This window comes from Takifugu rubripes, chromosome 11 (assembly GCF_901000725.2).
Source record: "Takifugu rubripes chromosome 11, fTakRub1.2, whole genome shotgun sequence".
NCBI lineage: Eukaryota > Metazoa > Chordata > Actinopteri > Tetraodontiformes > Tetraodontidae > Takifugu > Takifugu rubripes.
Window position 1 is genome coordinate 7,908,456 of NC_042295.1, and position 27,186 is coordinate 7,935,641.

A 27,186-nucleotide genomic window follows, 5' to 3' on the forward strand; every position below is an offset into this window, starting at 1 on the left:
GAGAGCATGACTCCGACAGGCAGCCGAAAATGGGATTCAGGTATCGCATGATATTACCACATTATAGTGTATGAATGGAGCTACGAACAAAGACCTTATATGTTCCAATCCAGAGGAGGAGAAACGTATCCTTTTTTGTTCAGATGTTAGTGACTCCTCTGTGAGTGACTCCATTATTTTTACTCAAATTTCAAGTTGATTAATTATTTATTCTGTATAAGTTTATTTTTGAATGTGCGGGTCCCTTCTGGGATGTTTTGTTTTGAAAATTGCATCATTGGGGTCAGACATGCTGCTGGATTTTAGTTTCATTGTTTCTTGGTTTGACCCACAGTTTAATTTAGAAATGATTTAAAAGAGGACAGTAAATACAAGTGTGGGCACAGATTATTCCTGTCCTAAACTGATAGCGCTGCAATAATATAAATCTCATTTGCAAACACACCGCCAGTTCAAACCAAGCCTTGTAATCAATGATCAACAATGGCACAAGCCTGGATATGGACACACATCACAGATAAGCGTTTCTATCTGTGACACTTTGGGAAAAGAGATGCCCTCTGTCAACATCAATGACTGTAACAGCATAAATCCATGACATTGGAGAAATCAGGGGCAATTAACGATGGAAATTACTCACAAAAACAGCCATCACTTGTGCTGCTCAGATTCAGGGTTAAGTCATTAAACACATCCATTGTTTCCGTGACCCGTGCTTGACTTTAACACTACCGCGAACATGCAGGCCCCCTGTGAGAGGCCTGAGCCCAAGCAACAGTAAGCTCCCAACATGTGGGTTTGCACTGGTAGAGGAGATGAATTAGCTCAAATCAGACTGGCAACTTGTTGACCAATGAGAGTAGAGGGGCTAATTCCCAGTGTTTCATTATCCAGAACCAACAGCTATTGTCCTCTAAATTAAACCAATTACTGCAGAAGCACTGTCAAGTGTGTGCATGTTTCCTATGTGCGTGTCAAGTGTGCGGTGTAGCCAGGCTGATCTGACATCAGCCAGGACTGATATTGGTTTACGCACGGCAGGTGCGTGCTTCGACTGTAAATGGAGTTTGATGCCAAATCCAATTGTCTGAGTGTTGTGAAAAGAACACAGTTGGTCATTCCTCACTCCTCATAAAACCCCCATCAAGACACTTCTTGGGGCAATTCCATTAAAAAAAAATTAGTCCCTTCAAAATTAAATCTGCAGAATGAAAGGAAGGAGATGTTGCAGAGCATTTTCATGATTAACAAACCCACATTTAGACCTGAGCGGAGACGGAAATTCATTCATGCCGCTGTAATCGCCTGAATGAAATGAACCCACAAAAGCAGCAGGGAACTGAGATTTAGTACAGGTTTCATTAAGATTCAAATCAGCCTGTCAGTCTTAATGTGCTGCTGTCTGTCTAATGAGTGGAATGCTTATGATGATGATAATAGCTGCCTGAAAATAGATGAGTGGAGTGGTGTGAAACACAAAATGGCCATCTCCCCGGTCCTGAGATGCCACTATTGGAAATTGATTATAACAATCAGCATTTTGGGGCTCTGGATCATTGACGGTGTGTGCTGACATGAGCTGTCCCATCTGCTGGACCACCTTGCAGCCAGCAGATCTAGTGTTCCACGAACTGTTTCCTTCGACTGCCCCTGGCGAGGCGCTAGCTTCGGGCATGAAGACTGCCGCCATTCCCCGGTGACAGTGCAGCAAGGTGGAGCAGGAAAAAGGAGATGGAGAACGCAGACGAAGAGAGAATAGAAGAGTGCTGGGGAAAACTCTGGTGCTTTAATATATCTGCTTTAAGATTCACAGATACGTTTGGTTTTTTTTTGCCCGAGTTGGAAAAGAAATTATCCGTAGTGAAGCTGCGAGAGACACATTCTAATGAGCAGAAAGCAATTCAGAAAGGCTAAATGGGGACGGCTTAAAACCTTTAAATTCAGTGTGCACTTACTAAAATGAGTGGAGTTTTAAAGCATCATTTTTCCCCCCAATTCTACTCTGAAGAAGTTACAATAGGATTAAGCAATCTCTCCCAATCACCGCCAGCATGTGTGTCTACTTTGTTCTTTTCCAAAATTTAACGTGTTGAATCTGAACAAAAGTCTTTGTCCTGTTTGCGTGCATGAATATGAATCTGAATGGGAGACTAGCATCTCTAGCCACTGCTACTCTGCGTTTCATTAAGACCTACGTGAAACCGCTCCAGAAACTGGGTCACACTTTCTGCTGCCACAGATTTCTGTTGAGGTTTCCAAACGTAAGCTGCAACCAGAGAACCCTGTCAAGGTAACAGCCGCACATGGATAAATAGCACCAAGGGGAAGAATAAAAATACAGAACCCATTTTATTTCCTGTGCGAAGAATCCGTTTGCATCCCAGTGCCATCGGCGGTCGACTGAATCCTTATTTGATCGATGGTGGCCCACAGGAGAGAGGGAGGGAGGAGAAGAACTGCCACTGATTTACCTCTGCAGTTCAGAGTTCAGCACCACCGACACCAGCAATAAGCAATATACAATGCCGGGCTTAGTTTGCATTTCATAAAACACCAATGTAACAGTGGTTCATCCCAGCGGAACGCCCCCAGGCTGTTTAGTTGTTCCGTTTGTGCTTTCTCTGTATCCTGAATGCTGATCGTGTGTCAGTGGAAAACACAGGGAAGAAGACCAGCCTGTCACAGCTCAAAGGGAGGAACACATAAGGAAGTCTACTGGAAAATGATATATTTGCCAGCATGTGGAAAGGATTTTAGAAATAAATTAATTATTAATTAAAAAATTAATTTCTTGGCATAATAAGAGAAGAAGAGGAGGAATAGGAAAGAGCAGAAGAAAAGGCAAGAAGTGATCTCTACAAAAAGAATAGTGCCGCTCTTTGAGAATGTGAACAATATTCCTCCTCTCAACATGAAGGATAATTGCTCCTTCACTCCTCCTGACCCCGCCCTCCTCCCAGCCTCAACTTCCTGCTGCTCCTTCTCCACCTTCTACTGTCTCTTAAGGGATTTGCCGCACACCAAAAGGATGGCTGGAGGAGCAGCTGAGGTTATCCTGTCAAACATTCCACTTAGTCATCCTAACTCTTGGTATTCATACCACACTGCCCCCCCCCCCCCCCCAAGCTGCCTGCTCACATCCTAACTCACTGACTGAGGCTTCCCATTGCCGCCTCCCTGCTCTCATCCATCCTCTCCTCATTGCTTCATCCCTTCTTTCTTCTTATTCCTTTGAGCTTCCCAGACTCTTGGCACCACTGTGTGCATGTGCGTTTCTAATTGTGTCATGAAGGAACCATGTCAGCTGTTGTTGAGATCGCTGCAGGGGTAATCTGGGGAGAGCGGCTGATTTGACAGAGGTCAGGGGGCGTACATCGCCAACAACATCCTGCTGCCTCTGTGGCTCATCAGGTTGCCTCTGTGTCAACTCAGTGTTCAGTACACATGTAAAGAAGTACATTTGTATTTGTGTACATGTGTGAGTGCCCTGATGTGAATATTTGATATTGTGAGACCAAACCCTCAATAAAGCTCTATGTGATCTACTCAGCCCTCGAGGCCACTGCTGAACACAAACACAAGCCCCTAATTAACTCCTATGTCTAATTAGACACTGCCTGCTCCTTCTCTCTCTCTCTCTCTTATTCTCCTTCTGTCCCTCTGTGTGTCTCTCTCTTTCTGCACATTTGGATGAAGACATTTAAATGTTAAAAATGAGAGACAGATCCAATAACTACCTGTTGGGTTTAGAGCAGATTGTTACAGATGTGAATGAATAAGCCGACTGTAGCTCTAGAGTCCATCTAGGTTCATAGCTATAATGTCCACTTCATTTACTGCAGTGTTGAGATAAATATGCAGCATGACTTGCAGAGAGGAGATTATTTCTCTACCCTAAAGCCACATTCATGTCTGCGAGGATACAGCATATATAGAGGATTAAACAAGCACACATCTAATTACTATGCTACAGATCTTCATTCGAGCTTGCAAACATAGATAGTTTGTGCCAGACAGGAGGCTCCTCCATGGCTGGAACCCTCTTTCATCATGTGGCTTAAAAGTGACTGCAGTAATGCCTTATTGGTAGGTGCCTAAAAGAGTTTGCCTGTGACAGTCAAAATAACTGGCCTAATCATGATACACTGAACACTGTCTGCGGAGATGATCTTCACAAATGGGAATGGAAAAAAATGGTGAGCGAAGGTCTGGCAATTGTAAATGTGTACAGAGAAAAGAAGCATCCTGGTGGTGGGAGGCAGCTCCTATAATTGCCTTCCAATATCAACTCACATTTACAGTACATGACTGACACCTGCAGCGCCTGTGCAGTTTGTCAACTCGTGCTACAAATCCACGAGAAACATTTGACAGTGAAAAGGTCCATACTTAGACCCAGATAAAGTCCAAAATGAGTTGAACCATTTTCCAGCAACCCAAAGACCTGTGAGACCTCAAAAGATGTGATAGGTTCATGCAGATCTCGACAGACAGGCAAAGCAACATGAATTAAATCAGAAATTTTGTAGGTTCGAACATAGAGATACAGAATACCACAGATAGCATGTACATAATGAACAGGAGACGGATAAATAAGCAACCAACACAGTCAAAATGTAATTAAGCTCAAGTGGCGGCTCTCTGTTATTGCATTCATCATTGTTATTGATCACTCTAAATTTTTCATTTAAAGTTTGAAATAAGCAGCGGCTAACCCACTTGTTCAGATCAGTGTGCCACAGATCAATAGTCAGCGTGTCAGAATAAGAAGTAGCTCAGTCACAGAAATTCAAATATTGAATTTTACAGGGAGGCTTGGGGGACCACCACCAGTCAGATCAGATAAGATTTCAAAGGGCAATGGGAGCGATGGGAGAATAAAAGAGCATGAGAAATCTGAGCGAGACAAGCGTAATGTATACGATCCACAGCCCACTTGACCATGTATGTATGAATCGCAGCTGGGCAAATTACGTTACAGATACATCTTTTATCCTAAAGCCCAGTAATAAGTGTCTGAACAGCTTATAGCACCTCTTAACAAAGAAGTGTTGTGCCAACTGGGTCAGGGTCTGTGTGAAGTTACTGCTTGTGTGCCAGCACTGAGGTATTTCTACACCCGTGTAGGTTAGAAAGGAGGGTGTTTACAACAGCAGAGTGGAATGGGAGCCTCTGCCACTGTGGGATACTGTGCTATTGTTAGCTCCCGTCACAGTGCGGACTCTGCTCAGTACATTTCCGTGTTCTGTAAAGGCACCTTGGGTTTTAGGGGAGGATTCTTGATAAATGGGCCATTGGCTGCAAACACTGGCTTTTATTTCTACCTGCACTACTACCGGTATTTCATTCTCCAGGTTGCGCTCCGCAGAGCACAGGGGCATTAGTTGTGTGAACATGATGGCCAAGCCAATACAAAGGACAAGCATGAAACCACAGAAAGTGCAAACTTCATCACATAAGTTCGCACAGTAAAACACACCATCTGGTACTGCCAAGATGGAGCGGCCAGAAGAGGAACCGAAGAGGCAAACACAGGGGAGGTAAATAAATGGACACAATTAAAACGTTGACTGAGCAGACAGGAACGAGATTACCGAAAAAGCACAAACCCCAAACTAATCCTGAAAATTCCATGAGGCGCACGGGTGTGTGTTTGAGCTGCAGAAGCCCAGTTCATCCAGATAGCGGCTACAAAAATGGGCTGCCAGGTGCGGTGATGTGCGCCTGGCTGTGGGAAGCACATGTCACAAGTTGCATCAAGCAACACAAAGCTCAACATCAAATGTCTTTTTGGAGATAATCAGAGCGAATAAAGCTGGACAGGAAAGTTGCTCTGGTGAAGTTTCTGGCTGTGTGCAGGAGGGGAGGAAACACCTGATGGAAAGTGATGAAAAGCGGACGGGAGTAGAAGATGATAGAAAAAAGGGTGTTCTGGAACCCCGCAGATACCTTTTCCAAAGAGGAAATGCCGGTGCTGACAGGTAAAAGACAGATCGTAAGGGAAGGCTGTGAAGTTGGTGGGAGAGATTAAGCAAAACTGAAAGAAATAGAGTCCAGATGGGAGAGTGGTTCTTCCCCAGCCATTAGTCAAGGCTCAACAGCCTGCTGTTGTATGTCTACAAGCTTTACAAGAGCCCGATAGTTTGCTCTTAGAGGGTGTGTGTGTGTGTGTGTGTGTGTGTGTGTGTGTGTGTGTGTGTGTGTGTGTGTGTGTGTGTAAAACAGTGTCCGTAGGAAGCAAACTCACCAGGTGGACTCGGTACATGATGCTGATCCCCAGGGTCATGTAGGGCTTGGAGAAGTCGATGACCTTTTCACGCTCTGCGGTGATGGTGAGGCCGGCCACTGCGAGGTCAGCTTTCTGAGACACAGAGAAAAAATATTGAAATGTAGACTCCTCAAACACATCCAGTCATACCAAGCACGGCCATCAAATTTAAATTCAGGGCACTTTATTTATCCCTGAGGGGCAATTTAAAAAGCACAGTGAGCAACAAGGCACGCGTGACATCAGACAAACAACAAAAACAGGACTAAAGTGCAGGAGACCATGCATAATGTCCACAGCAGCAGCAGCAGCAGCAGCAGCGACATCTGTCCTTCCTGGGACAGAGAATCTGTTGCTGGCAGAACAGAAATAACGGATACAATCATACAAAAACACCAAACCAAGAATCCACCGTCGAGCTGTAAATATATATTTCAACACCACAACTTAGTTGCAGTGATATTGTATCTGCGTGTTATTGTTCACACTACTGTGCTCCTGATATTAAGAAGCAATGATAAACATCCTGTTTTAAAGTTGCTGGCAGTGGTGCTGGCCACAGATAACAGGAGCCCATTAGTCTCCTTAATATTGCGGCTGACATTAGTTCAGCTTGCACAAGATTGGGTCACAAGGTGAAGCTGAACAACTGCCAGGGCACAATGGCTGAGCAACATTGTAATTAGAGTTAAAGATATATTCAAACTAATGAACAGAATGACTATGACTCATGTTTTGGAGTCCAAGTTTGTTCCAGACTGGATAAAAAAAAATGTTTGTGTTTCATTCACTATGGACGTGCAATATATTCAATAAAAATAAAATCACACTTTATTTAAGGTTCAAAATGCATAAAATTAACAATACATCATGATTAACCTCAAAGCCCAAATGGCTGTGGTGAGAATGATGAAGTACCTGTGCTCTAATATTAACCTTGTGCATCCAAAGGCATATTTTCTGTCTCTTCTTCAAAGTGCTTTGATAATGGTAAGCCAGCTATGGGAGTCAGTGCACGTGCAACCATGCATAATGACAGCAGGACACGTGATGAACATTAGCAGTGCTTTGGTCAGTCTCTATCTCAATGAGAAAATGATCCTGACCATGATCCTGGTTCAGAAATACAGCTCGGACTCACATCCATTGGATGATCACACCTAAAAGCTCTGTAACCTTGCTTCAGTTTTGCCTCCTTCTGCCTAATTCTCAGTCCGTAGGCTTTGAGCCTCCATCATCCAGCATGCCCACCTCTCTCCTCGCCCCTGTTCTTTAGCTGTCGTCTTAAAGACTGATCGCCTGCTCTGTGAAAGCCACGCGGGGAGTGAACATGCAGGAAATTCCAACAAAAGAAAGTCACCAATCCTTTGAAAAACCAGCACGCTGATTTGTTATAGCAACCACAGAAATATTAGTAAGACAGGCAAATCTTTATATTTAGCACAGATTCCCGCTGCTCTGGTTAGAACTTCAGGCTCTTAAAACTATGGCAGAAGCTGGAGCCAGCGGTCACTGGGACAGACCCAAATATTCACCCTGGATTTTGTTGTCAGTCCGTGCACGAGTGGGAGGAAACCAGAGAAACCCATGTCAACATGGGAAGAGCTTTATATGATGCAACTGCTAATAAAAAGCACTCTCTCTCAAGCATGACAGTACCTGCCCCATCCTACACATTCTGTAGCAGCTCTGTCTGACAAAGGTGAAGAACTTATGAAGAGAATATCTTAACATTAGATAAGACAAACGCAGAATTAATTCTAGGAAAGCAAAACAAGTCGAGCCCTTAAAGCCTTAGCAACAGGGCAGAACACATGGCATTGGAACTATCACACTTCTCATTTCATTGACAAACAGAGGAATCTATTCACAAACAGTGAAACTACAAAAGTAAGCATGCCATCTGTGAGGCTCAGACGCTTAGTGACAGGTTGCTAAGTAAAGAAACAAATACCGTTCTGTTGTCAAGCAGAAATGTTGTGCAACTCCACAGAGAGCACCTGAAACAGATGTAATTTGCATTGTAGGTGGTTCTACATGTGTTATCGTAGGTGTGCTGTGAGCCAATGATGAGGAAGATGCCATTTTTAAGGAATAATACTGAACAAAATTCTTACAAGAGGACAACCTAATCCTCTTGTAAGAATTACATTCAGTTAACTTTTAAAATTTTTGTCCATGAATGGTTATGGATGAGTCTTCCACCATTTTCTAAGCTTTTAGTCAAGCAAACTCATCCTTTCTGTCCACTGAGAACACCCCCCCCCACCCACCCATCACACCTCCCTTCCATCTCCCTCGAGCATGTCTGGAGATGTTCTCTCTGTGTTGCTGAGGCCGCTGTCACACGGTGACCCTTGTGAAAAATCAGCCGTCTTTCACCGGCGGGGACCGATGGTGGCGACAAGCTGTGACAATGATGAGAGCAGTCATTGCTTTTGCCTTTCATACTTAATGACTTTGCTCTCCATTAGACCACAGAATGAAGACAGATCACCTCCCACTCTAAACTGGGTCCCTCCCCTCGTCTCCTCTTCCTCACACTGACTTCATGGACTCACTGTTTCACATTAGTTACAGGTTTTTCCTGCTCTTGGCTTTCTTACCTAACCTAATCCGTCCGACAACAGCTGAAAGTGCAAAGAGCCTTAAGAAAATTGAACAGCAACAACATAACCTGTGTCAGTCTGGCTGTTAACCATGCAGCAACCCACCCTCGATATGAGCTCTCCAACCATGCCGGTCCATGTTCCGTTAGCTCCCGGGACCCCGTAGTGTCCGTCCCCTACCAGCCGGATGCGATATTTGAACTTGAGAATGTCTGCCAGCTCCTTGAGCATGTCCACGCAGAAGCCTTCATAGCGGTCATTCCCCTCCAGATCCTGGTGGTTCTGCCGCAGCATCACGTAGGGATTCTCCTGAAAAGCAAACACTTTGTATTTTAACAGTGGATCTGGAAAATGATTATGATATTGTGCCGTATGTCTTTCCATAAAGAAGGAGGAGGATCTGTTTTCTGTCTTTGGTTCCATCCCCATAATTGTTATGACCGTTTACTAAAAGGTTTGTTTTTCATTTGTTTCTCACTGGCTTCCAGACTGGAAGTCACTTTGTTCTTTTCTGCCGTCAGAGCCAACTGTAGTTGGGCTTTTTATTGTGTCTAATGCTTCTGGGATGATTTTGTCAGCCTTTATTTTGCACATTAGTCCCCCATGAGACAAGGATTGCATCACTTCTTGGCACTTCTAAAAAGGAATGCACTTCAAATCTTCCACTTTTATAAATGTTTTTGTCAGTTCTCCAGTACCAGCACCAGCCCTCGCTCCCATTTTACCCATCTGGAGTTGAACTACTTTCTCAAAGTATCCAGTCCATTTTACCCCTCCCCCCCCCCCCCCCCGAAATCACTTCACTGGGGAAGACCTTTGCATGCTGGTGTTCATGCACATTACACAATATAAATGCTAATTTCACACCTCGGGAAACTGGAGCTTTCAAGCACACGCTCACATTCAGGCCAGACCGACTCAGATGTTTTTACTCGCTTTCCAATTTCCGCAGCATTATTACAGGGCCTGCCTTTTTAAGATGTTCCGCGAAGACACAAACGCTCTAAAGCTGTGGCTATTTGCACCCAGAGGACAGAAAAAACAATAACAGCCTGCCAAAAATCATGTTTATATCCTCCTATAAAACCTAATTAAAGTAAAAACATTTTGACTGTACAGCTTCCTGTTGATTTATGCTCGTGAAGAAGGATAAAAGCATGCTGCACTAGTGACAAATAGCTGTTGTCAATCACAAACAGCATCTGTTGCTACAAAATATGGCATCTGTTTTCAACTCCATCCTCTCTGCTGACCTGATTAAGTAGACTACTAAAATCACACGTGTCAAACATAACATCAGTCACGTTAGGAAAAAACAAACGTCGACAGCAGAGGAGCTGCTGACCGTCGGACTCTGCCTGAACTCTGAAGTCTTTTTTCTTTGTTTTGGTCCGTTTCACTGCTCTATAAATTCTGTCTGTCCACCAAACCTGAGCAGAAATGGAAACAAACAGGGTCCGGAAAGATTACACCTATCTCTGCAGCAGTTCATTCTCATTTCAAAACTTCAGGCAAACACAAATCCCTCCAGAACCACTTCTGCTAAAAAGCAGCATAAAGTTGAGAATAAAATCGTTTAAAAATAGCTGTATAAAAAGGTGGGAAAAGTCTATGCATGGGTGTGAAAGTGCTTTCTTCTATCAGAAAGAAATTTCATCTACCTGCTTTTGCACACCACAGCAAAACAGCAATAAAAGCTATGAGTTTGAAGCTACAAAGGAAGTCAGATTTCCTTCTTATTCCCAGGTTATGAAGAGCCTGGTTGCAGAGCGATAACTCTGGAGGATGAAGCTCACTCATTTGCACACCCTGGTGGAGTTTCCCCCTCTAAAGACCTGGGGGCTTTTCAACATATCTTCACAGTCGGCCTCACTTTGCTCAACTCTTTTCTTATCCTTAAAACTCATCCTCCAGAGACTGAAAACCTGGCACGTGAGATACAATTTTCTGACGGAGTTGTGTTTGAAGAACAGCCACGGCTGAATAATGGCACACCCAAATATACTGAGAACGAGTTCGCGGGCCGGCAGAAAGTGGAACAACTAATTGTCTCTGTGCGCTATTTCATACGCACGTGCCGCATGATTGGGGTCCGCTTATGGTTTTGTGCACTGAATTTGTGCTAAAGTGCAAATAAGTTGATCCACGACATCTGGGACTCGAAAAAAAAAGACGTTAACAAGCAGACTGGCTGGGGGGTTGGGATTTACCCGCTGAGACAGTGATTACTTTACGAAGACGTGTAGCTGGCATAAACGGAGACATCCCTGCAGGTCAAGCTCTAATTGATTTACTTCTGAAAGGAGGAATAACCACGATTCTGGGAGCGCTGAGTATTTAACAGCCAAATTAGGTCAAGATGTATTAACATTGAAGGACTAATGATTTGTCATTTGCATGACATGCAGTGTCACAGATTGGCTGTGCGCGCGTACTTGTGGACTTCTGATTGTGAGTTGCCTTTGAGGTACCGTGGTAACGGTTTTCTGAGCGTCCAGCCCTGTGATATTGCGCCGGCATCAGCTCGTTTCACGAGACATAAATGATGGAATGATGGCTGTGTGTCTGGTTGTTTCCCACGTGATGAGACATATTGGAGAGACAGAACAAAAAGATGTGTCTGACAGTCGAGAAAAGACCGTAAATGACAAAATCAAACGACTCTGCCGTAATTAAAGCTGTGGGGGAGGAGGAGTGAGAAGACAAACACAAACATCCTTTTCTGATCCGTGCTCAGCTTTGATTTGGTGTAACCCTGGAATCAAACATTTGGTGCAACTTTCTATAGGATGCAATTTGCTGTGAAAAATCCCTGAAGCTCCCCTTCAGAAAATAATCACAACGGTGTGGAAATTAATCTGATTACTCCTCCCCGCCATGGTGCTTCAGACAATATGACCAGAAGATGACCGAGGATAATTTGAGCATCAGTGAGGGGGTGATGCCATGAATTCAGCAAATATATGCAGGAAACTCAATTAATCATTACAAACACATGCTGTTTGTCCCGGTTGTTAGGTGATAATCAGTTCTGTGTCAGTGGTCTTTTACCCTAAAGCTGCTTGTGAAATTGAAGTGGTGAGATGGCTGCTGTGCACTGGTGTAATGGACATGCCCTGCAGAGGTCAAGTGAATGTGTCACAAGTGCACATAAACACTGACAACACACACGTATAAATGCCCAAAATAGGGCGTCCTCAAATAGTGCCAGTCCAGCAGCTACAGGTAAGGAATTCTTATAAAAGCTTCGGGCTTTGGCTTGTGTTCTGCCAGCCATCAAGCCATGATGAACGAGCTGTGATAGGCAGAGAAAATTGCTCCCCAGTGGGTTCTGGAGTGCGGCCCAGGGACGTTATATCTTCAAAGTGAAATCAAAGTGCAGTGCACGTCCAGTTCCTCTGTCCACGCCCTCATGTTGTGAAAACATTGTCTCATTTGTACACAGATGCGTGCACACACGCGCCGTCCCAGAGCGCCATTTTAAAATGAACCATTCCATCTAAATCCAAATCGTTTCGGCAAGGCCGGAGAGTTGGTCGCCGGCAAAATATGGCAATATGTCCTCCCCCTTCGCTCCCGTGGCTCTGCGGCTGATAAGCTGATAGCCGGCAGCACGCTGGGACCGGTCGGCCCCGCTTACAGTCCGCTTTGTCTTATTGTCCAATTCATCAAGCGGGAGGAGGAGTGGATGGGCGGGCGGCAGGTTTGTGCACTCAGCTGTCGCTAATGCGTTTGTGTGAGCTCGTCTCAATCCACAGATGAAGAACGTGGTGCCAGGAGGGATGGATACCTGAATCCATTATCACTACCGATGCCAGAGTGGCACATCAATGCACAGAAGGACTATCAAGCCAAAGAGGGCAGATTCTACTGTTTTTGAGGAGACTGAGGCACACTTAATGTTGAGAGGTCCAGTTCCATCTAGGGCAGATTAAATCTGTGTGTGCATGTTCTCAATGGCAGATCCTCTATAGGCCCCTTCAGGAGTGACAGTTCAGCAGTCTGTTTACGTCGATTGAATATTAACCATGCTGCAGACGCTATAAATTATTGTAAAGTCCATCATTATGGCACTTGGCAGGTCTATATTGCACTTCTAGTGCTGCCATCATAACCGTCCAGCAGGCCTTTGAAAAACTGCCTCATTCACTCTTGAAAGGGATAGTTCTCCAAAGTGATGGTGTTAAGTCCCCGGTAAGTGACAGAAATATTGGAGATGAGCTATTCAGTAGCAAAATGTGGTACCACTTTGAGGTAACACAACACTGAGAGGGTCTAAGAGCACAAACACTTGGGCATCCATCCAGATTTGAGACACGTTGTGGTTTCATGCTGACACTTGTGAGGGTGTTTCAGAAATACATCCGCACAGACATAAGCACATAGCTCGAGCTGATAAAAGCACTAGAACTTCAACTTGGCAATAGACTAGTTATCTGATTGTTGGTCAATTCTCCCTGGACAAAACCTTGAATATTGTTCAGTAACATTTAAAAGTGCTCACAGATGTTATTAGAATAACTTTGCTCTCAAGCTATTTTAACAATCTTGGTTCTGTTTGTTCCCTCTGTGTATCCATGTCTGACATCTGATCCTGATGTTTATGCCATGAAGGCTGTGGTGCTGACAGGAAGAAGACATGTTTGAACAAATTTCTTATTATTTTCAAGAATACGTGACTAATAGCGCATCCCTCAAGGAATACTTTTAACTCTTAGAATTAATAGGCTCAACATCATTATTTTCCCAACTTGGCCAATCAACTGTTGCTCTTTCTGACTAAATTCATGACCATTAATAGATAAATATTAGAGCATAAGCAGAGAGGAATTGACAAGCAGGTAGATAACAGTAAACCCATCATGATTGATGCATAAATATGTTTGTTCAGGATTTCTTGTTGGTTTCTTGAGGAAACCAGCAAAAATCATGGAAATAGCAAAAATGCCTACAGAAAATAGAGTAAATCTTTATATAGTAACTAATGTATATTAATTTGTATAACATCTGCTAAATGCTCTGTAATGCAGCTTCTGGAATCTGCTGTGTGCTCTAACTGGATGGTTTTCACGTCCGGGTTCACCCACCAGTCTCCTGGAAAAACACCCGAGAACATAAAGCATCTGTTCCACTTCGATTAACACGCACTCAGGTCGTCGGTTGACTCAGCTCATGCTGAAAATGTAGTAACGCTTCTCATAAACCTTTGATTTAATCTGTTTAGTACAAGTTTTTTGAATTCAAAGAAAAAGGCTCATCAAAATGGTAGGGCGTTCATTTGCTGGGCGCCCTGAAACAGACGCTGCAGCGTGACAGCGAGAACTCACAGGATCTAAATCTACAGCAGTACGAGATTGGCTGACCGGGTAAATTATTATCTCCGCTGATGCACTGTGATGTCTCCTCATTTGAAGCACTCAATGCGAAACAATCGCGAGGCGTCGCTTCCTCTGATCCCAAGAGGAGCCGAGTTAAGATCTGAAAAAACAAAACGGGCTTTTGATATGGTAATTACCTGTGTACCGCAGAGTGTCGTCCACATACAGATCAGGCTGGAGTAAAGCAAAGAAAATGGTGGCCGCTGACACTTGTGTGTGTTTTTGCGTGTGCGATTGTTTCAGTGAGCGATGTGATTCTTACTAATATTGTTGTGATGGTGAGCGTAGTGTTGAAGAGCGTGTCCGTCACATTGATTGATGGAAGCGTTCTCTCCATGGACAGTCCATCTTCTGAGTGCCACAGGCCAATCTGCAATGACAGCACACACGCGCGCACACACACACACATACGCACACACGTTTCACTAATTAATTCAGCTGAGTCACTGCAATCTAAGCATCTTTATTTTAACACTACACTTCTCTTTAAATGGAAATCAGTGCGTTGTCTCCAGCAGAGTGAGAGGTCACAAAGGTTTGTGAAGTGAGAGCGAAAGTTACCACAACTGAGAGAGGCAAAGACAATGCACATTTGTGTGTGTGTGTGTGTGTGTGTGTGTGTGTGTGTGTGTGTGTGTGTGTGTGTGTGTGTGTGTGTGTGTGTGTGTGTGTGTAAGAGAAAGACTCCTTGAGGAATTAACACCGGGCATGGATTTAATTAGAGGAAACAGAATGCATTCATTGTAGCAATTACCGGCAAATCCTGTGGCACAGAGCCACGTTGTTATCTTTATTATAACCTGTGTAGATTCTCACCTCTGTCTTTGCATCATTCCTGTTGATTCCTTTCTCCTCCTTTCAATTACATGCAGGTGTTTGTTAACCCTCAGCTTTGTGAGTAAGAAAAGATGATGCTTTTGTTCATTTGGGGCACATTTAATCCACCTGATGCTACCAAAGGGTGTGAAAATGCAGGTCCTTTGTACAATAATCAGGAAAGGGATGTTTTCGCAGCTTTTACATGAAGTTTAAATAAAATAGCTTTCATTTTATGCCCTGGCCATGTGTGATGCACAGGTCTTCATTAGTCACTGTCACGACTGTGGCAACTCTGTCTGATGCTCTAGAAAGAGTCTACAAAGTTGCTTTCTTCCCTTTATCATTATATTCATTCTGAAGATTCCGAAACAGACAATTTACATGTCAGTAAAAAATACAGTATTTTCTTTTTCTTTTGGAAATACAAGTAGGATAACGTCCAAGTCAGAGTGGCAGGTTTTAACTGATTATAAAAACACCCACATTCGCAGTGTTCCCCTCTGAGAACCTGCAGAACTCAATTAGGACAACCAAAGCAGAGCTGTTGTAGTTAAGTTACCTTTCGTGGATCTACATCAGTGCAAGTCGGAAAATACTATTCGTGGCACATCCTTCCTTTTTAATTTTCCCAAGGAAACTTTTGAGACTGAACAAAAAAGAGGAACACATGAGAAGTAGCGTACCTAGACTAATGATCAATAGCTGTGGGCTTCTTCAGGCTGATTCTACTTGAGAAATCAGACTGGAAAGACAGCAAAGGTAGCAGCCCAAATGAATCTGTATAAGAAAGGATTGACCCACTTTCAGGGAAGAATTCAAAATAATGATTACTTTACAAATGTATCGATATTAAAAAGCACTTTTTGACATTTAAATTAAAGTGACATATCTTTTGAATCGCTTGGACCCAGAACTTCCCTTGAAGAGCTTTGTGGGAGAGGTGGACTTTTTTGATTCCCTCGGAATTCTTGAGGGGCAGAACTGAGAGCTGAAGTGCCCTGACTGGTGGAACAACTTTACAGCCTTTATTTCATTTCGACAAGCTTCACTTTGTGTTTTGATCATGTGGAAAATGGAGCAAAAGAGGACAATGAGGTCCAGGCTCTTTTGAGCGTATTTGCCGAGGAATAATCGGTGGAACTTTGAGTTGGAGACTTGAAACTACTGATCCAAAGGGAAGAATAGCCGATGAGCTGGCTGAGCCACATGTAGGACACAGGCTGAAACCAAAGCGTTCATGACACTTAAGCTAAATAGTCCTTAAATATAGTTTTGAAATTAAAATTTATATTGAATATCAATTTTCTAACTATTCCTATAATCTAAAATAAAGTAGTTCTTAGTTTAACCTGTTTTCTTGGCTCTTTTGAAGCATTTACAAAGTATGGGTGATTTTGACCCATAATATCATCAATGTAATTTTTTTCCAACATAATATGAGGGTTAAGCAACATTCCACAGCTCCCTAGCCTCCAACTCATCCCCATATCAGCCTGATTGGAAAACATTTTCCAGAACTTTGATGGGAACACAACCCACATAGACTATCAGGGTTATTAGGTAGATAAATAAATTCTTGATATTAAAAGTTTCTTGGTGGAAAAGGTGCTACTGAAGTGATGGAAGTAAAAAAGCACTTTGGTGCCTTGAGATTTCAAGCTGTCCTCCTTGATTAGCGCCTAGCTTTGGAAGCCCTTTATCTACTGTCTTGGCACTAGTGATAAAATTCTGATGCCCAATGTAAAAAAGGAAACAAAGACTCTGCAAAATAAAACATTTCCTTTGAAATTTTGTGATCAAAAGGATCTTCTGGCTTTCTTGGGGGAAACAAATGCATTAAACTCCCCCAACCTGAAGGATGCACCGTTGATGATGGACTGAAGGACCCAAGAGGGAAGAAAGGTGAACACGCTCAAACAACAAACAAACAGGAGAGTTGGAATTAGAGTACACAAGCTGCTGACAGAGTGGAAGGAGGTGGTGGTGGTGGATCGATGAACCGATGCCATCAGAGGTCCGATTCAGACCATCTGAGCATAGGAAGGGTCTTAGAAGGGGAATTGGGTGGCAGCATGAGTCCTGCTTATGAACAGGAGGTGCAGAGAGGGGAGTTTGAGATGAGGGAGCAGCGAGCAGGAAGTGGGAAGAACGATAAGCCAGCGGGGGAGGAAGTGGCCTTCTGGTGGCCCTGTCATCAGGTCTGTTTCTGCTGAAAACTGAGAGTAGCTGCTTATTCCTTCTCAGGAAGGAGGTTTCATACATCTGCAAATGTAAGCAGGATCTTCTGCACACACACAGACACACACACACACACACATTTAAAACCTGTACTGTTTCAATAAACCAATACCATAACTTCACTTCAATGACTCAAGGTCAACTAAAATAACTTTGACCATAGAATTACTTATGTAATTTTTTTTTATTATATCAAACAGTACTTTGTTATGCTGGAATTGCTTTTTCACTTATCTTCCACAAGGTCTTTTGGATTCTTGCTGCGGGAATATTCCATATCACCCCAAAATCAAAGAAACCCCACAGTCATGAGTTTATATTACACTTTGGATTGTCTTTCATTTTGACAGACTCATAGAAATCCCGCTGCTTTCCTCGTTATTTTATCCGACTCATAAACAATGTTTATCCTCCCTGCTCCTCTCATCAGTCCTGCTTCCTCATCTGTCTTATTAAAACACCATCCTGTCATAGTTCCTGTTGTGACTTGCAATCATGCAATCGTATGCGGCACAACGAGCCTTTTTGTAATTTCATGAGTTGTGCAACTCTAAATTCTAAAAGGAAGCCAGAAACTGGTGTTAATCCTGAAGCAACAGCACTGGTGCATTGCATAAAACCTCATTATACAGACACAAGCTGAGAATCTATTAATATTCTAAAGCTTCTTTTAGAATGAGAGGAAGCTGAATGTTTTCACACAACAGATGGCATGTGCATGTTTAATGGTGTAAATATCTGTAATTCTGGGTTTCTTATTGATTCAGTATTTACACTGCAATTATATGGCAAAACCCCTCTTGTAGCAGAATAAAAGAAGAACTTTAAGTTGTATTTGACCCATTTTCCTGCAAAACCTTGAATCAGAGAGGAGGAAAGAAAGGAGGAAAAAGCTTCAGAAAACTGTCAATCATTCAGTGAATAGGTGCGGTGGGTCTGGCGAACGAAGAGAAAATCAACGGGAAAGTATGAGCAACCACCGGCCAGTCAGAGCAGGTCGACGGGTAGAAGAAGAAAGAGAGACAGCAGAGAGAGAGAGAAGAGAGGAAAGAGAGAGAGAAAGCCTGAGATGAGGAGATAGACAACAAGTGGGATGATGCTCCTCACGATGGATTACCTCGGGCTTGTGCTGCAACCTGGAATTATATCACAAAGAATAGATCTGGGGGGGGTTTGTTCACTGAAGCATCAGGATTGGCTGATTATCCTGTCAGAAAAACACCGTACCCAATAGGGTGTGGCGAGACTGCCCGGTGACACCTGCATCCATCATAGCCTGAGCAAATCCACCGCTTCCATTATCAAGCCTAATGTCACACAGCTCACTTCCACGCAGGCTAAAGCTGTCAGCTGTTGCGCTGATGTAAATGAGTCGAGACACAAATGTGTCAGTCTCATTAAAGTTATGGGAACTGCTGAGGAACGCCATCCTCAGGAAGGGATCCTTTTCTGTCTTTTACAACACCTTTGCATTGTCAGCTGCATAAAATAAGCCCCAAATAGGTCCAGATATGGTAGTTTGGGGAGCCTCTACCTGACATTGGGCTAAACAATGTTGTTTTTTTGGGTGCAGCCGCGTTACATTTACTCTATTTGTGATCACGATAGAGCGATGTCTTCTTCTATCGACACTATGACTCATCAGCAGCAGGAATGAGACTAATCAGGACGCAGCAGGATGCAGATTTCAGGGCACAGACTGACACGTGGTGATGAAGGTTGAAATCAGAGTCCTCACTCTTGTATTAGCTACCTACATTCCTCCAAAGTCTAAGACATAAGATAAAAATCTTTCTGGGAAATATGAAATTTTGGTCTCTTCATGCTCAGTAAAATGATCAACCATTTTCAGTGAGACCCGAGATTGCCCTTTTCCCTCCCTGGGAAAAGGGCAAGACATTGACAGATGTGATCCAGTCGCTCATAAGACATCACTTTTATCCATATCATTGAAAGTTACTTTTCTGCCTTTCTATAGGATGCCATTAAATCCTCAGACCACTGGGACTCTTTAAACAAACCGTAGATAGATCAGAATATGAACAACAGCATGTCCCTATGCTAAAGAACAACACCTGGATAACATTTTGTGCTGTTGTTCCACAGTCCATAGGCTGATCCACACTGAGATGGAGGAAAACTGTCTGGCACACGGGCACAGATATTTGCATCTACATGCATAATACACATGCACATTCTCTCAAACTCTCTCTGGCTGCTACTTTCCCTCTCTCTGGCATGCACACCCACACCCAGACACACATACACAGACTCACCCAGCCTTGAAATCCGTTAAGACTGGGGGATCTTGCAAAACAGCTCATCCATTCTGCTTTTGATCTATTCCCCATCTCCAGCCTGCAAAGTGCAAACTGAGAAAAACAAAAGAGGAGAGGAGACTGCTGCATGTCTCCCAGAGACCAAACAAAGGAAAGACCCAGAGACTGACAGAAGATGCTGGTGTGTGTAGATGGTTGTTGGGATGTGAGGCTCTGCATATAGCTGAGTACAGGTAGGTAAGAAGCTTTGTGAATGGTTAACCAGCCCAGTTGTAGAAACTTCCTCCTCAAAGTTATGCTTAATTCAACAAAAATATACATATGAGGCACATATTCCAACTAGGAAAAATGTCTTAATGTGTTTAACAGTGTGGAGAAAATGAAAAACTGTTCTTAAAGCTTCATGACTGAGCTTTACTTCAATCAGGAGCAACGTGGTAGAAGGAGGTGAATCGCTAAAGACAGATCAAAGCAAACACAGCACATAAAAGCAGCTACTACAGGGAGGACTGAAAGCGGTAATGAAAGGAAATGATTGAAACCCAGCTTTGCACTGTAAATGGAAGCTTGTGCAGGGGATTCCCTGTGGGAAGGGTCTGCTCAGGAAAGCAACACCTTCGGTCTTGACACGTGCCGAGAGAGACGTATCCAGGGTGAACGAGATGATGTGTTTTCCTGACACAATGATGATTGGAAGAACCGCCGACTGGTCAGACTCATACGATTTAGCGTGCACCACCGACAGCATAATCATGTCAACAAAGACGGACTTGTTCTCATGAGATTAGGAATAACGTCCGTCGGATGTGATTAACAATAAAATGCTAACAAATGGTAAAACCAGAAAAAAGAAGAGAGGCAAAAAAGAAATTCCCAGATGGGGTTTGCTTGATCTAATGCTCACAGATGTTGCACAGCATTTTCAAAGAGGACAACAACAGCTGCATTACATCAAATAAACATGCAGCTTTTGCCTCCTATTTCTGTCCTGCTTGCAAACATCGACTCATCTCTGTCCAACATTCACCTCCTGGGATGTCTACCAGCCTGGATACTAACAGGGGCAATTTCCTTACATTGATGTTTAACTTTCATTGACATCACTTTGAATTTATGGGACAATTCTGCCACAAGCCTCTGATAACTCACAACCTTGATTAAATGAAGGGATGGGAAGCCCACCAGGAGCCAAAACCAGCACCTCTGACATAGAAACTTATAGATTTTCCTCCTTTAAACTGAAGAGCTGGGACCAATGGGAGGTGAAACTTGGTCTGTAAAGTCAATCAAAGCCCATTTAGGGCAGCTTAAGCTCCAACTCTGGTGCATATCTATGAGACATGGTTAAGATGTACTCAAATCTGCTGGAGCCCACCTCAGAGGATGACTGTCAAGGCCTCTTGAAAGCCCTGCGTGGAGCTACACCTGGCTTCTCTGATCGTGAGATTCTTGAAAAAGGAGTAAAAGCCATCCTAAATCTGTTCACGTGTTGCACCGTTTCACCTCTTATTTTCTCTCACATGCCCCCACAATATCTGCCCCCAGCCACCCGACATCCCTGCCCCTTAATTTGGGTTGCAGCAGCAGTCAAATTGACTTGAGTGCAGCTATAGCACGGTGTCAGAGTACGAGTGTTCCCAGACGGGGTGTAGGAGCGGGGGAAAGAGGAGTGGATGGAAAAAGCTGATTGCCCTAATAAACGCAGAGGCAGCGCTGACAGACAATAAATAAATCCGATCGAAAACAGAAAGAAACAGCGGCCTTTACGTCGAGGTAAGCCTTGTGTAAATAACATAGCTGAAATCATTTCTTGCAAATTGAAGTGGTGCTGGAGCTGTGGTAACGCTGGAGCTGTGGTAACGCTCCAGCACTCAGCGCTCCCTCATATGGTGCAGAAACAGATGCAGATAAATGAAATCTCCACCAAGTTCACTGCCCCCCGTTCCTCCGCGGCAACAGGAGCACAACCGCAAGACAAATGTAGTTAATCTCAGCAAACCTCGCAAACGATCAACAAAGCTGAGAACAGCTTACTTGGCTAAGGTTGGAGCGCGTTCAGTTACACCTCTGCAGATGCCCAAAACACGCTTTAACGCTCTTCTTCCGCTTCTTTCTCCTTCACTCTGGTGGCTTCAGCTCCAAAACTATGATGAAGTGTTTCCATTAGAAGATGTAATTATCAAATTTGGTGCAGTGTTTGGAGCCAACAGTAAATCACACACACACACACACACACACACACACACACACGCACACACACACACGGACTGGAGTGGGTATATCATATTCTCAGTTCTAAAACAAGCAACAGCTCGCCTTCTGAGGCCGGACATCTTTTTAACGATTGCTGTGGCACCTGTTTGTTCTGAAGACACAACGTCTAGAGTCAACACCGGCAGGGCCAAGTTTAGTGTGTGAGCTGTGCAGGGAAGCAGAAAGTGGCAGAGCCTGCTACAAATCTCATCACTGCTGCTGCACAAGCGCTGACATAAGCGCAGCCTCAATATCACACATGAAAATCGGCGAAGACAGTGCAACATCGTAATACCTAATAATATTTATTATTTATATTTATTTTGGTCTCCCAGAACAGAAAACTGTCAATCATGCTAAAAACAAGACCCACAATGACATCTTTGCAGGGAAATGAACAGATGCGTTATATATCGAGAATGAGCCCACCCTGTGTTTGACCCCCGGGTTTCATGTTGTTCCTAGTCAGAGCCACTTCACTAGTACTGGGAAGTGTGTGGGAGACGCAGTTCCCAGTTCCTACAGGGAGCTTTCAGGAGCTCAATTTACAGGTCTGATAATAGATGGTGTTGTAGATATTCTCTGGCATGTAGAGGAATGGGCTGTTTCCATTTCATTGGTTTGTCTTTACTTGTTTATTTCAGGTCTTTTGTCCCTCTTGGTCTCATTTTCCTCTTTTCATCTCTCTTTCTCTCCCCCCCCTCCCTCCCTAGACCTGTTCCGTCTGCCTCCTCTGCAGACTTTGGTCGTGTAAATGTGCCAGCGGCGCTGCAGCCACAGCACGGACAATAATCTTCCCGGGCCACGGCCACTGGCACCACCCTGCTGGCAGCAGACGGGAAGCTTCAACCTGTTCTGGGGCTTCTGAACCCAAACGTACAAAAGAAATAAGCGGGAGCCAATAAACTGTCATCAGAAAGTTTAAAATGAAAATATTATTTAAAAACAGTACTTATTCAAAAGAAATGACAACAGCTCTTTGAAATAAATGCATTTAAAGCCGCTATGTTAGACTTTCATAACTAACAACATTATTGTTGTTCTGAAAAGCTGATTTGAATTCAAATGAACAAGACTTTCTGCGGATGTGTCGGTTCCCACTTCTTAAAGCTTCTAACATTCGTGACTAACAACAGTCTTGGGGCTCCGACCGTTGCACATTAAACCAAAGAACAGCCAACAAGCGCTGGTCTTTATTCATGAGGTTATAAAAGGAGTGGCAAAAAAGAAAAAGTGCACTTAGGCCAGCCTGTGTTGTGCTCAAGTGCTTATACGTCTGTGCTGTAAACATGCGTGCACACGTGCACACCAATGAGCACCCGACACAAATGTAGAGTGGAATATGAGAAGACAGGGATAGTCAATGCTGTGGTCTTTTTAATGCAGCACTCTGAGTGCTGGAATGTAAATGCGTGCTCCACTGCAGGAAAGGGCCTTGCATCTCCTCACTTCACCAACTCCTCGCTGTTCTTCTATTCAATACCTGTTAATCAATCTCAAAGAATTCTAAAACTAAATCCTGAGGACAAAGACGCGGTGGGCAAGGACACGTTCAGGGATTCTGACACCCCTGGGAAAAAAAAGAGGTTTGATCTTTTCTTTTAGTCGGTCAAAACAACCAACAATGCCCAAATAAATGTTCAGCTGTCACAATGGTGATATTTTACCTTGATAAGATAAATGCTGCACGCCCTCTGCTTGCTGGCAAGCACAACAAAAGTCTGCAACAGTGATGCAACAGTTCCAATCAGATTTACTGAATGTCTTTATGCAATGACGGCAGCCTGGTGATCCAATTCTCCATTTCATGCCTTGACCTCCTCCTTCTCTGCATCTCAGGTGGGAGGGATGAAGAGGTGAGGAGGAATGGCTGCTGCTTTAACATGTCCTCGCTAGGTTGTGGACACAGAAGGACCTGTAATCTGATCCTGTCCACAGAGACACAACTTTTCAGCATCTGCCAGGCAGAAGCAGCCCCAACCCAACAGCATGTGGGAGGTGCCATTAACAAAACAAACAACGCTCCCATCTCACACCTCTTCTCCTCTCATTAACATATCTGGCAGTGCCGCGTTACAATACTGCTAGCTGAAATTATTTGGTCTCACTGCATTATCCATCTGCTCGAATGGACCCGTGCCAGCGTAAACAGCGGCCACTGGAAGACACAGACAAGGTTAGTAAAGGCAGACGAGGCAGCATCTGACGCCTTTACACGTTTTTCCCTCACATTTCGTCTCTAACTCCATTCCCTGTTTCATGCAGCTCTTTCAAAATGTAAGGGTCAAATGTTTAAAAACAGCGGTGGAATAAATTTATCCTCGCCGCCCAACTGTCTCTGTGCTCCGGTGTCATAATAGCATGACAAGAGCTACTTAAAATTCTAGATAAGCAAACACAAATGCAGCTATCCGTTCCAGCAAAGTGGAGTCGAATTGCTGGATGGGTGATAAGTTAATAACTGTCATGCATAATGCAGCACCGACAGGAAAACAGAAGTCTGGGCAGCAGGAGGAAAGGCTGCAGAAATGATGGACAGGTATTTTGGACAGGTATTTTGGAGAATGCATGACTGTGTGAGAACTTACCACACACGCATGCTTCACAGCCTGTGAGGAAAGATGGAAAGATTTTATGACAGGAGATGAGAACAAATCCCAGTCATTATCCCAGATTATGACATTCTGGACCTTGTGTTCTGCGTTTCTCCAGGTTCTCTAGTGGCCTTAAACACTTGCTGAGGGTGTATTCCTTTATTCCATCCATCACTATGACCCTGACTGGAAATAAATGGCGGTTTTGAAAAATAAATGTTTGCCTGCTTCCGGCTGTCTTGTAAAAAAAAAAAACCCATTGATTTCCCTGCACCACACCAAGAGAGCATCTGCCTGCTCCATCATTCCTCAACACATATTCTGTTATATCAAATGCAGAACACACCAGCAGGACTCACAAAAGCTCATGTATTATGCACCGTCACAAGGGGAAACAAGCCTATACCCACGGCGGACGGAAATTCATTAAAGCAAAGTGGAAATTCAAACAAATTCACCCAACAGCACCGAGGTGAGCAACTGACTCCACCGCAACATGCGCCAACAGACACGGCTTACAAACCCCAGCCGTGTAAAACACGCTGCCGTGATTTTGGAATCGGCGCTGATAGATCTTTGGAGGATTTCACGCGGTCTGTGGAAGCTCCGAATGAAGTTCACCTTGAACCCGCCCCTCATACAAAGAAATAATATGATTTACTGAGCTAGTGTGAAAGCTGTTGCTTAACACACCTCTATTACTTTAACGTTATTCTTATTTAATGTTATTCTTATTTACCCCAACACACACCTGCACGCACACACGAACACACGCATAGCAGCTGCTGACTGGCTACGCTAAAACCACTGAGTCAGTTTTTTAGCCTATAAAATCAACACAGTTTGACTTGAACCTGACATCTTTCACTCAGCTATTCAAGACATCTTCTGCTGCTGGAATAATGTTTATACTGGATAAAGATCTGTTACTGATAGGTTGTTATCTTCATATGCAGCTCCGCAGATGCAGACGCCTGAGAAGCTCCTGATGGATGAATTGGACAATCCTAAACTGATAAAATCAGGTCTGGAGGCTTAATATCTCTATCTGCCTCGCACAAATTACGCTCAGTGGCCCCCACAGCTGAGCTTATGACAGGTTTTAGGACTCTTTGGGAAGTTCTCACTTGGCAAATGTTCAAAATTGGACGACAGCTTTATCTATTCACGCACAAATGTCTTCACATCTCCCTGGCCGCTGTTTTCAATCCTTTTAATTTCTTGTTAAGGTGTTTAGTTTGGAAGAAATGGTAGAGTGTGAAAAAGATTCTTCCTTTGTCAAACCGAGGCAGAGGGATATCAGAAGGGGACGCGATAGAATGTCAGCTCCTCTGAAAGAAGCCTGGAATTCCAGCATGTACTGAGGCAGGTCTGGAATACCCACAAAACTCCTGCTGCTAATTATATATAAAATTACAAACTGATCTTTGATTTCAAAACAATTCGCAGCTCTAATGTTGGGTTACTGCATCGCCCAATTTTCCTCTTGGTCCAGTGGCGTCCTGACACTTGAGCAGTGGCCTTTCATGCGTTACAGGAGGACAGCGCTGAGTGACACATGTATCAGAAATGTGTCTCTGTAACTCTACAGAAACTTTCTTTTGAAGTAGTTACACGAACTTGCAAGCGCAACATTTATTATATGGATGTCAGAACTGTAAGACTGTGAAGAACTCACCTGCCTGAGGCCGTCCTGGCTGTTCTGCATGATTCGCAGGGCGTAATTTGATCGTTGGCCTTTGCTGTTGAATTCAATGTGGCCCGTTAGACCTTCCAATTCTACCTATCCGGCACAGAAAAGGCAACACATTAAAAGGCATCAGACTGAGAGAGAGTAGCAGAGTCTGAATATAAGGCACAAGTCCCCCCCGTCTGTCAGAGACCAGACTAGCTGACCCGTCCATAAAGTCTCGCCTCCTGTAGAATGTAGAAAGTAAAACAATAAAAAAACAAGTTCTCAACAAGATCCCAAATCTGCCACCATCCAAATAATAGCCGGAGACTCTGAAAATGAATGACCTCCTCTCCAATAAAGTGGGAAACTTACCGATGTGATGGCTTTCACTATCAACATGTATGCTGAATATCTGGCAAGCTCTCAACAATGGTAAGCTAGGATAACTACTTCACCAATTTACCTATAAATGTGAATGACCGGGGTGGCTATCGGAGCTGCCGCCTGTCTTTGTGTCATCCCAATGAGCCTTACCATCCTCAGGTAGTTCATGAGGCTGGTGCCATGCTCCCAGATCTTGGAGGACTTGCACGAGAGCTGAGTGGCGCCAACATTCTGGCTACGGTTCAACTCCTGAACCGCCGCCACCACGGTGTACACCGCATCAAAGAAGAGAGCGGAGGAGAGCTGCAGAGGAGGACGGAGGGAGGTTAGTGTGTTATACACACACACACTCACACACACTTGCTCAAAGCACACAGCTGTGGGTGTAACACTGTGGTAAGCGGTCAATGAGGGGTTAACCCATCCCTAGAGTGGAAGTGAGATTATTCCATTAGATCATTAGAAAGACTCTGATCTGCTGACAGTGCTGAAACTCTCTCTCTCCCTCTCTTTCTGTGTATTTCTTCCTGGGGAGACTCTGAACTTCCTTGTCTTATCCCCAATGAAGCTGGCACACCCTGACTGTTCCAATTACAGCCTGCCCCTCTCAGCACGGGCCAGAAAACAGTGGGAGAGGCATCTTTTTCTCTCATCTCATCTCATCTCCTCTCATCTCCTCTCATCCTACA

At 43.9% G+C, this 27,186-nt stretch overlaps 1 protein-coding gene across 3 annotated transcripts in view; it reads right to left on the reverse strand.

The window, feature by feature from the left end:
• grik4 (glutamate receptor, ionotropic, kainate 4) overlaps positions 1-27,186 on the reverse strand; it is a 172,257-nt gene that overhangs the window by 10,011 nt on the left and 135,060 nt on the right. For all 3 annotated transcript variants that reach the window (XR_003889982.1, XM_029843704.1, XM_029843703.1), the window contains 5 exons: positions 26,648-26,800; positions 26,117-26,221; positions 14,518-14,625; positions 8,983-9,186; positions 6,248-6,361 (listed from right to left, as the gene is read on the reverse strand). Coding sequence is in view for 2 of the 3 variants with exons in the window: in XM_029843704.1 (XP_029699564.1) it covers positions 6,248-6,361; positions 8,983-9,186; positions 14,518-14,625; positions 26,117-26,221; positions 26,648-26,800 (684 nt within the window). In the remaining variant the exon portion in view is untranslated. The remainder of the gene's footprint in view (positions 1-6,247; positions 6,362-8,982; positions 9,187-14,517; positions 14,626-26,116; positions 26,222-26,647; positions 26,801-27,186) is intronic.